Below are 12,117 nucleotides of genomic sequence, written 5' to 3' on the forward strand. Positions count from 1 at the left end.
TCTCCTCTTCCTCCTATTTATTCATTACATATTTAAAGAAAACATTAATTTAAAACTATGTCTATGTTGATCAAGTGAAAGATGGATCAAGAAGCACAATGTCCTCAAACCAAACTTCCCAAGGAGTCTCAGTCTCTCTGTCTCCCCTTACCCCCTTCAAAAGATGCACCATCTTTTAAAGAACAGAAAAAGTTCTTCCAATTTCACATATTAGGTGGTGAGAAATAACTAGATTTCTTGTCCTAGACCTGGTTCTTCCTCTGGAATGACTATGGTTCTTGGCCACTGAACCTCCTGAGGACAGCTCTTCCTGTCCATCAAAGGTTAAGGTTTTTGGGGCTATGAGGTCTTATCTTTCAAAGAGGCTCAAACATAAATGTCACATGTTAGTTATAGCTTTTCCCCCCCTTTTATAATGTGTAAAAGTATCCAGTACCAATTTTAGTTTCCAGTAGGTGCTCAAAACATGAATTTTCATTCATTCTCTTATGGAAATAGAAAACATATTTGAGTTTACAGTACTGGAATAGTGCACAATCTTAAATAATTAACAGTAGCAGTAATAGTCTATGTTACCTGTGAATAAAGTAGTTGGTGATGACTCCATTTGGTTTTTTAGGTGGCATCCATTTAACTTCTATGCAAGCTGACCCCAGTGCCTTAAGAATAGGAGAATTTAGATCCATGGGGGCTGCTTCAGCTGTTTTGGCAAACATCCTACTGCTAACTCCACAACCTCCTTGAAAAAAAAAAACCTTTAGTAATTTGTCAAGTAAGGAAAAGAGCTACATGTACATATAGAAGGGTAGGAATACCATGAAAATCATTGTATCTGAAATTTTGTATACACAGTTCTATATATACTTTAGACTAGCATTTACATCTCTACAGGATTTGAATATTTAAATAAGAAATGATTTTTGGAAAATCCATTAACTAACCACATTTTTGTATAGGCACAGACAATAAAGTTTATAACTTGAACTGAGTTTTCTCTAGTTTACTGCAGTTATTTGAACCAGAAAGTGAAAATATGATTAAAGTAAGTGCATGTGTGACCCGCTGTTATTTTGCCAATATTTAAAAATGATCATTTTCTTGACACACAGAAGTCAAATAATGCATTTGAAGTATACAGTTTCAAATTCACAGGATACACAGAGATGCAGAAAGTTTGCTTTTAAATCAAGAAAACTTTAAAGTCATTTCCTTGTAGATTAACTGAAGATTGGAACAAGGAAAACAATATTTTCCAAAACAAAATGTCTTGGTCTGATTTGTAGAGAAAAACGGGCAAACTGACTCAGTTTTGGAAACAAAGCATCGCAAAATCACAGACCCCTAGTTCTAACCAGCTCTATGGGAAATAGTGTTCATTTGGAGACAGAAGTTCCTAAGGACAGGAGTTTCATGTTGAGTATAAGATTGGTAAACTTCCTTAATCTAAGGTGAAGCAACTTGTTTTGAGTTACACCTTTTTTCTCTTAGCAGTTGGGTATTACATATTATATAACACTTGGAAGGATGAAGGAAGTGAGTGGGGCTCTTTCTCAAGACCATACATGTAGATGACGATTTTATTGACCACTAGCTGAAGCCATGAAACTCAAGGTGACAGTTTAGGTTCAAGAGACAGTTATCGGGGAAGCAGTGTAAAATATGTTGAGATTCATTTGAGTGTAACTCAGCTGCTTAATAATGTCTCCTTTCCTCCTACCGCACCCCTAAATAAAACTGAAATATAGCCAAGGTGAGGACATTTCCTAGGAAACTTTTGTAATGCCTATTTTGTTTTATATTACCCATGGTTCCTTTATGTGATTTAGGTGTTTTTCTTTTAAAAGGCCTTGTAAAACAAGACTTCGCAAAACCACCACTTTCATATATTTAAATATTCATGATTTAATGTGCTGAAATGCATAATTCTTTACTCAATGCAGGGCTCTGATTTTTTCTGGGGACAAAGTCCAGCGCAAATAAGAAATAGAATGTTAGTCTTTGTATTTGAATTGAGAATCTATTCCTTTTTATTGAAAAAAATTTAAATGAAATTCTTTTTTATAAAAACCCTGGACAAGTGTCTGAAAGACTTTCACCTTTTTGGCAAGCTTGTATCCTTATCTCATACTGTGTGAATGGAGCCAAGTTTTCCAGAAGGACTGATTCATGATGACCAACAGAGGAGATCAGAGGTGTTGCACTTCCAGCATTGAGTAAGACATTGTACTCCACAGGCTTTGTGGGGACAAGGATCCCTTTAAAGAGCGAGAATAAAACACATGTTTGTCTGTTTGGTCAACAAATGGTCAAGAAACGTTCATCTTTTAAGAACAATGTATATTTAAAATTTTACACTTCAAGGTATACTAATGCCTAATATAGCAATTAATAATTGCAAGAAATTTGAGTTGGAAAATATTAGAGTGCTTATTCTAAAAGTAAGAAATGTTTATCATCTATTTTCAAAAACAAATGAAATACAACAATTCTATTCAACGATATACTGTATAGGCAAATAAAAACAAAGTCATGTTTCAAGGCAAATAGATACAAGGCGCTTAGAAATGATGTTACATTTTTCCTAGGTTTACTTACTCTTAAAGTACATAAAAAATCCCACCAGTTTTGCTTGTGACAATAATTTTTCTGCAAGCATTGGGTATGCATCTCATCTGACACAGATCCTTGACATAATAGCCCATAAAGTATCCAAATCACAGTCTACCTAGAGAATTCCCAGTGCATTAATTATTGAGTCAGGACAGTCCACTCTGTCAGTGAGATGCATGAACCTAAATATATACGAAATTTGGGTTTAAAAACTGTCATTTTTCACAATGCCGCCTAAAGAATGGAGGTCTTATCAGTTTAGCCTCTTCACAGTCTGGTCACAGAATTAAATGCTTGTAAGCTTTATTTGGTCATGAACAACATGCACACTTTTTAAAGGAGAGGATATGAGCCTTGAATGAAGAATATAATGAAGCTTCCCACCAAAGTTTCTCATTGATTTGCTAGCTTCTAACATATGAGGGCTTCATCACTTACCTTTGTAGTACTTAAATAAGTTTCTCTGCTACAGAGACAAGGAAATCCATAGCATAGGATTCAATAACCCATGAGAGATGAGGTCTAAAGAATTAAATGTGGTTTTGCTTTTTGTAGCTATAGCTCCAATACACGAGGGGCAGAAGAGTGAGCAGAAACCAGAGGTGTTCAGGACTTTATGTAGGATAGATTAAAATAAGGAGTCTCTGAAGGAAAGATTGATCAGAATCGGAAGGATTGATCAATCGGTTCCTTTGGGAAGGTGCCAGATGGTGCTAAATTTGGCAACCGAGACTGAGAATTTAAAGTTTAGAGCATCCCAATTAAATTGTTGTTTTTATCCTTATAGCTTAACTTCTATTACTGTATGATCAATTCCTAAATTCCTATTTCTGACTTTATATTTCTCCTGCATTGTGGATTTGTATTTTGAACACTCTACTTCACAGAGACCTCAATCTCAAGGTCTAAAAAAGAATTACACTATTTTCCACTCCCAAATGGGTTCTTCTTCCTGGGTTTTCTCTCCCCATTTCCCTACACCAGAAGCCTTAGAATAAGACTCTTAAAAGTAGACCCTGCTTTTTCCACTCTCAAATTCAAGTGAGTCACTCTATTTTATCTTTTATTTCTTCCAGAAGTTTTGGTTTTATATACAATCAGCAACACAAGACTCTGTAGGTGTTAACAGGATCTAACTTATATTTTAGGAAGATACCACTGCTGGCAAGTGAATGATGGATAGAAAATGTGTGAACCAGAAGGAAGAGCTATCAATTTGAAAGTCATTGCACGGTTGTAGAAACAACACAAACAAAACAGCATTTCACTGCATTCCTGTCTTATGTCAGGCACCATATATTATCTCCTTTAATATCACTAGAATGTCAACTTCGTACAGTTGGGGACTGTGTTCTCCTCTTTAAGGCAGTTCCAATGCTTAGATTTGAGTACAGATCAGTAGCTCAAATGTTGACTGAATGAATGAATGAAACCAGAAGACAATATTGTAAGATAAATATTACTACCATTTTTTTTTTTAAAATAAGAAAACTCAAGCTCATAGGAGAAACTTGTTACAGATATCACATAGATTAATAGAGGGAGCAAAACTTGAACTCAGGCCCATTTGATACCAAAGCTTATCTCTCTATATTTATGCTGTCTCTTGATAAAGGACTTGGATTAGGACAATCAGAGGAAAAAGTGAAAGGATCATTTTGAGAGAACACATAGACAGGCAGAACAAGTCTTGGAGACAGATGAGATACAGGGGCAAAAATGAAGGAAGAGTCAGAATTACCACTGATGGAACAAAATTACAGGTGAAGATGAAAAGTTCTGAAGAGCAGATTTCCCAAACTGGGATACATATATCCTGGACATTTGTGGACTTTTGTCAAAGTATTTTGGAGACAAGGACAAACATGTCCCTCTTTCCCCAACTAGTTTTGACTTGTAGAATTTGTGAAACACATAACTCGCCTGCCCAAACTAGGGAAAACCAGCAGAACCCCACTGTTTCTGTTCACAAAAAATGAGCGTGGATTTTTCTCCCTAAAATGCACAAAATTAGAAAATTATATGTGCAACTGAGTGATGAGAACTATACTAAATTATTTTGAATATATAGTCACTTCAGAGTGAACTAACTGTACACCAGCAGAAAAAGTTTATGTGGACAAAACCAGGGTGTTGAACACGTATAAATACTATTTGTGGTGCAGTCAAGCATCATCTAATTTTTGTCACTTACTATTGCTTTAAAATGATTCATCATGTGTAACCTTCCCCAGACATGGGATGAAAAGCAGACTGGTACCATGATGCCTCTGCTCAGCCTCAAGTAACAGAAAATTCTACATTTCTTTTTTTCAGATCTCACAGCAAAGATTAATACCTAGAAAATTTAAGTAAATTCATTTTCTCTTTAATGGAATTGTGAGTACATGTAATGAGCTCATTTAGAAGATATTCTTCAAGGCCTCATTCTTAACTACAAGACAAAATTGGGAATGCTTTTCCTTCTCCCAGTAAGACTGCTATAATTAAAACAAAGTTTGAGAGTTGGATGAAGTGAGTTGATTACAGGGACCATTGGAGACTGAGTTCACTAACGGATGAGAAAAACTTAAGAACTGTATTAGAGGTAAAATAAAAGAGCAATCTTATCAGGTTTTTTTTTTTTTCTCTACTAAAGATGGTCTTTGGGGAGTAGTGCTCCAAGTAGTAAAAGAGATTGACGAGTGAGTCAGGGACCATCTTGGTTTGCAATTTGACCTTCAGCAGAAGATATGGTTATGGAAATATCCCCCCAGAAGGTCTTGGAATCGTGCCTCAGATTCGGGCATTTCTCCTTGTTGTTGCTCTAGCATAGTTTGTAAGGCAGTGGGGGGAAAGGTTGCTGTTTGTGCACACGTATTTATGGCAAAATGAAGAGAGGAAGAACTGCTTGGACATTGAGCCTGTTATTGGGGTTGCCTCTCTTCAGATTGACTTAACATCCAGAAATATAATAGCATATTATGCTTTAGCTAAAGAGATTATCAATAGAAGAAAAGGGTAGAAAAAGTACCCCTGAATGATAAATTCCACAGTACACTGTTTTTTGGATGTAGACAAACACAATGTAATTCAACGTTAAATTTGCATGAAATTTTAAGATAAAAAGCGAGACCTTAAAATAATTTACTAGGTTATGATGACTGCTTCAGGTTTTTTCAAACTCCTCGGATTACATGTTTATTCTGTCATCTCTGATCCTAGGACGGATCTTGTGGAAAAGTTTGGCAAGCACACTTTGGAAAATATCCTATAATTCTTGATGAACTAGATAAACCACAGGATGGAGTCAGATCAAATCATTCTTCTACCTTCCTTATTCCCTGACAAATTCTCAATCCTCTGCGGACACCAGTCTCTTAATCTGTAAAATGATGACACTAATAGCCACCTCATAAAGAGACAAAGAATTAATTAAAAATGTATTGAAAATATTTTAGTTCATTACTACAACACAGGAAGTGCCAAGTAAATGACAGACATCTCTATAAAACAAAATGAAATTGAGCAAAATGGGAAAAAAATACCCCATAGCTTTGACACTGTTTCCATGTGCCCACAAACACTGCTGAACCCATCTTTTATATAAAGCAGTTATTCCAATTACAAATCAATGTTATACTGAATAAAGCAATTATTGTTATAACAAAAGTTGGTTATCTAGTTTTATTTTTTTACATATACTTGGGTATGTAAAAGTTGTAGCCTGTGAAGATATCCTAGTCTTTATTCTCAACAGTAATTTAGAGTGGTCTTTTGTTCAATTTGTCTGAGTTTGCACCTTATTATATGTCTGCCACTTCCGGTCTGCTTTCAGTATCTTCTCTGCTTAAAAGACAGGACTCCTAGGAGGTCAGGGAACAAAACTGTACTTACACCACACTTCAAATATAGACATAATCTTGGTCATGGCTGGTCAAAGTGTGTACCCAGAAAATGCATTTTTCACGTCCTGGTTAATCAGAAATAAATGTCCTTTACATACACCTGTAAGGTGTTGAAACAGAAAAGTGCTCCTTGAAGCTGTGAACATGTCAAACACTGACATGCACTTATTGAGGAAAGAAGGCCCTCTCCGCTGTCATAATTTACAGGACAGTGACACGAAAGCCTCCTGTGTTCTGCAAACCCTAAACCATCTGCAATGAGTCTGAAATGACCTAGCCCCCTGGTATTCTGACGACTAAATGAAATGAAATGGGCATATTTGTTAAAGTCAGCTGGCAAGCCACACAGCTTGGTTAGTTCCTGAGTTCATAAATTTATGTCAGAGCAAGAGGAGCAGCGGAAACCCATGTGAACCAATTTACCCTAAGTGCAAATGGCAGTTTTGTTATTTGGTGTCAAAGTTACCAGTCGCACGATGACAAGCTGCCATAACACATTTTCTTGTTCACTAAAGAACAAAGATTTCGTTGGTTAATATTCCTTGCAAGGCTCCTTTTCATAATTTACAACAACTAGATGCTGATAGGTTATTTAACATTTATGAAGTTAAGATGTAATCAGAAAAACCCTGATTATCTTTACAAATAAAAAAGTTAAATTATTCAACTTTTTTTTCCCTCCATGGCTTCATTTCACAGCAGGTGCATACTTTACAATGGGACAAGTCAATCAAATAATCCTTTTCTAAAATCTTTTTTTAGGAGCTGGAGCAAGAACAATTCTAAGAGGGAAACTATTGGTTTGATAGCTGCATTTGCTTCAAACCACGGGCTGTGCTTAACATAATGCTTTTAACAAATTAGCCGCATGTCTCCTTTGTAGAGATGTGGGTATGTTGGTAATTTCCTTTGGGGGCCATGGAAGTGAAACTGGACCCTCTTAAACACACATCCATACCAACTGTATGGAAATTTTACATATTCTGTATAATTTTATACCTTTTCTGTTCAACTAGATGGTAGAGTTTTTGACAAGAGGGACAATACCTCACTCCTTCTTTCTTTTAAACTCAAAATGTCTAGAATCACGCCTGGTATCCCCCAGAGAGGGGCTTAGTAAACATCTTCACATTTGTTGAAATGAATAGATGAATCAATCCACTCAAATGTAAATGAATTACATCCTGTGAAGTTTTAAGCTGCAAATAAAATGATCCTACTGGGTTACTGGATGAACTGCCCTTGAACCACTTGTCTTCATATATGCTTGCTGTATCTATGGCAATAGTTTTTTCAGTTTTGAACTGGATTGTGGTAGAATGCAGAAGAGAATAATTTGCTTTACACACTGTTTAGGTAGAAAAATAGTGTAAAAATATGGAGTAGTGTGTTTGCTCAAAGGATTTGGAGTGAAATTTATTGCTAGTTGGCACTGACACCTATGTGATGAATCACCTAGAGAAAAGCTTTCAGCACCAAAATTAACTTTTCTCATTAGCAACAAAGGGAGAATATTGGATGTACTACAAGTTATTATGAACATTAAATGAGATATGTGTTAACCTCTTTCAAAACGCCAAGCACACGTTAGAACTCAAAAAGGTAAGATAAATTTACTAGACGTCAAAAGCAAAGACAATGAAAGCAAAAATAAACAGATGGGACTACATCAGACTAAGGGACTCCATCAGACTACATCAAACTAAGGTTTCCTTCTGCACAGCAAAGGAAACCACTCATAGAATGAAAAGACAACCTATGGAATAAGAGCAAATATTTGCAAACCACATATCTAATGAGGGATTAAATATCCAAGGTATATGAGGAACCCATACAATCCAATAATAAAAAACATAACCCAATTAAAAAATGGACAAAGGATCTGAAAAGACATTTTTCCAAGGAAGATATACAAAAGATCAATAGGTACATGAGACAGTGCTCAGCATCAATAATCAATGGGTAAATGCAAATCAAAAACACAATGAGATATCATTTCACACCTGTTAGGATCTCTGTTACCAAAAAAGACAGGAATCACAAATGCTGGTAAGGATGTAGAGAAAAAGAAAACCTTGTACACTGTTGTTGGGAATGTAAACTGATACAGCCACTATGGAAAACAGCATGAAGGTTTCTCAAAAAAAAAAAAAAAAAATTAAAAGTAGAACTACTATGTGATCTGGCAATTCTACTTCTGCATATATATTCAAAGTAAATGAGATCATTATCTCAAAGAGATAATCGCACTGCTATGTACACCGTAGCATTATTCATAATAGCCAAGGTATAGAAACAACCTAAATGTCCATTAATGGATGAACAGATTAAGAAAATATGATATAGACACAATGGAATAGATTTAAGATGGGAATATTGTTCAATCTTAAAAAAGGAAAGCCTGTTGTTTTCTATGACATGGATGAAACTGGAGGATATTGAGTGATACAGCCAGACAGAGAAAGCCAAATACTGAATGGTATCACTTACATATGGACTCATTTTTAAAGAAAGCTGAACCCATAACAGACTAAATGGTGGTTGCCAGGGGTTGAGAGAATGGGTGAAATAAAGAGAAGTTAGTAAACGGTGCATACTTTCAGTTATAAGATGAATAAGGTCTGAGGACTGATTGTAAAACACGGTGACTATATAGATGATAATACCATATTGTGCAGATGACACCACCCTTATGGCAGAAAGTGAAGAAGAACTAAAGAGCCTCTTGATGAAAGTGAAAGAGGACAGTGAAAAAGTTGGCTTAAAGCTCAACATTCAGAAAACTAAACATTGCATTTGGTCCCATCACTTCACAGCAAACAGATGGGGAAACAGTGGCTGACTGTATTTTGGGGGGCTCCAAAATCACTGCAGACGGTGACTGCAGCCATGAAATTAAAAGATGCTTGTTCCTTGGAAGAAAAGTTATGACCAACCTAGACAGCATATTAAAAAGCAGAGACATTACTTTGCCAACAAAGGTCTGTCTAGTCAAGGCTATGGTTTTTCCAGTAGTCATGTATGGATGTGAGATTTGGACAATAAAGAATTGATGCTTTTGAACTGTGGTGTTGGAGAAGACTCTTGAGAGTCCCTAGGACTGCAAGGAGATCCAACCAGTCCATCCTAAAGGAAATCAGTCCTGAATATTCATTGGAAGGACTGATGTTAAAGCTAAAACTCCAATACGTTGGGCACCTGATGCGAAGAACTGACATTAGAAAAGACCCTGATGCTGGGAAAGATTGAAGGCGGGAAGAGAAGGGGACGACAGAAGATGAGATGGTTGGATGGCATCACTGATTCAATGGACATGAATTTGAGTAAACTCTGGGAGTTGGTGATGGATAAGGAGCCCTGGTGTGCTGCAGTCCATGGGGTCGCAAAGAGTTGGACATGACTGAGTGACTGAAATGAACTGTATTGTACAACTGAAATTTGTTAAGAGAATAGAACTTGTGTTCCCATCAGGGGAAAAAAAAATAACAAAGAAAAGCAAAGAAAAATGAGAGAATATATGAGATAATGAATGTGTTAATTAAATTAATGGTGGAAATAGTTTCACAATGTACACTTATGTCAAATGATCACATTATACACTTTAAATATATTACCATTTGTTAATTATACTCAGTAAAACTGAAAACATATAGGTAAATGAATGCAAATAATAAACTACAAATCATTGCAATGATTTTACATTTTTTCTGAAACTCAGTACTACTTGCCACTTGTCTATGGCACACATAAGAAGCTTGAAACAACTGCCAGTGTTGAATTATCCTGATTAATGTGACATGAATACTTTAAAAAGTCTTATGCCAATTTGACTTTAAATGGACAGTATCTGATATAATACACTGCATTGATTAGTTCACTGGACACCAAGATGTTTGATGTCTACAGAGAGGCCAATAGCCACCCCTTAATTAAAACTTGATTAATAAAAATCATTTATATTCCTAAGCAATATTAATTTAAATGATTTCTCAGTAGAAGAACTGGCAACAGAGGTAATGGACTAAGAGATAAATGTGAAAGGAAAGGCACCAGTATTTCAACATTATGCATCAAGCCTAAATAACTCATTATCTTTAGTGAGAAAAAGCGGATGTTGGATCCAATGACATTGTTAATTAGAAGATGATTAAGGGCTAGGATAGTTCAAAATAGAGTCATCACCTTGATAAATTAGAAAGTCCCATTATTACCTTCAGAGTTTAAATAATTTTGAATGTTTGGGTTCTGAAATGGTAGGGATGCGTATCTCAATTCTTAATCTTAGAAAATCATTTGTGTCCCATGAAATATTTTCTACTTCATTTTCTATACTTTTTCAATCATTAAGGTAACATATATCCTTTTTCATCTTTAATATAAATGTTTAAGTTCTGACCCAAGGTTCAGAGCTGGTAAAAGGTGAGAAGAAATGTTTAGGAATAAACTAACCCTGTTTATGCTACTGTGGATTAAAGTAAGAATGGCCAGCACAGAGCCAGTGCTCCCTGAATGTGGGTTTCTAAAGGAAAACAAGTGTCTGAATAATTTTAAATAGCAGAAAATCTAAAATTTATTTATATTTCCCTGAATGATAAATTTTAGAAGTCTTCTCACCATTTTCTTTCATTATTAATTCAGCAAATATTTTATAAGGATATGCTGTTTGCATGTCATCTAATTTGAAGATACAAATGGTGTACAAAAAAGTGGAAATCTCAATTTTCTAGAGTTTGGAGGGTTTTGATAATCTTACTACTAACATTTATCAAGTAATAAATGCCATAAAATGAACCAGGATTTATCTGGGAGGTAAGAGAATGTCTCTTGTTGTTTACTTGCTAAGTTGTATCTGACTCTTTTGTGCCCCAATGGACTTTAGCCCTCCAGGTCCCTCTATCCACGGAATTTTCCAGGCAAAAATTTTGGAGTGGGTTGCCATTTCCTTCTCCAGGGAATCTTCCCAACCCAGGGATTAAATCTGCATTGTCTGCATTGGCAGGTGGATTCTTTCCCACTTGAGCCATCTGGGAAGCCCAAAAGAATGTCTACCAAGGTGTTAAAAGTCTTTCTTTTTTAATTAATTAATTAATTTTAATTGGAGGAAAATTATTTTACAATATTGTGCTGCTTTTTGCCATACACCGACATGAATCAGCCGTGGGTGGAACCTCTTTGTAGTTAATTGAGTAATGACTCTTGTTCTCTCTCTCCTAATTAAGATCTTCCTGGACATGGAATCTAGTTTTGCTAAGTCATGTTATTCTTTCTGTACTTCTGGATGGGTCAGTAAAGGATTCTGGTTACTAGTCTCTTCACACCGCAAGAGATATTTTCCCTTAAGGGGTTTGCCATTTTCCATAATTAATTCCTTAAAACCAACCCCCCGCCCAAATCATTCAGTTTTCGCCCACACCTAGTTCTGGGTCTTGGCCCTCTGGGCTACTGTTTCAGAAAACCTAGTTGCTGTATCATAAATCTGAAAGACTTTGGGCAATAAAAAGAAAGTATGATGTGAACTCAAGAGTTAAGCTGAAGACAGGAAGCAATTGCTTTTATAAGGCAGTAAGTAGTAGGCAGCAGACCTGAGTCTGAATCTTGACTCAACTGGGTGATCTTGAAT

The 12,117-nt window shown here is 35.8% G+C and overlaps 1 protein-coding gene across 1 annotated transcript in view; it reads right to left on the reverse strand.

The window, feature by feature from the left end:
- Positions 1-12,117, reverse strand: part of USH2A (usherin) — a 905,205-nt gene that overhangs the window by 169,606 nt on the left and 723,482 nt on the right. The window contains exons 58-59 of the mRNA XM_065936753.1: positions 2,097-2,255; positions 577-739 (exon numbers count right to left, since the gene is read on the reverse strand). Of these exons, the coding sequence (XP_065792825.1) occupies positions 577-739; positions 2,097-2,255 (322 nt within the window). The remainder of the gene's footprint in view (positions 1-576; positions 740-2,096; positions 2,256-12,117) is intronic.

The sequence above is a fragment of the Muntiacus reevesi genome, chromosome 5 (assembly GCF_963930625.1).
Source record: "Muntiacus reevesi chromosome 5, mMunRee1.1, whole genome shotgun sequence".
Classification (NCBI taxonomy): Eukaryota; Metazoa; Chordata; class Mammalia; order Artiodactyla; family Cervidae; genus Muntiacus; species Muntiacus reevesi.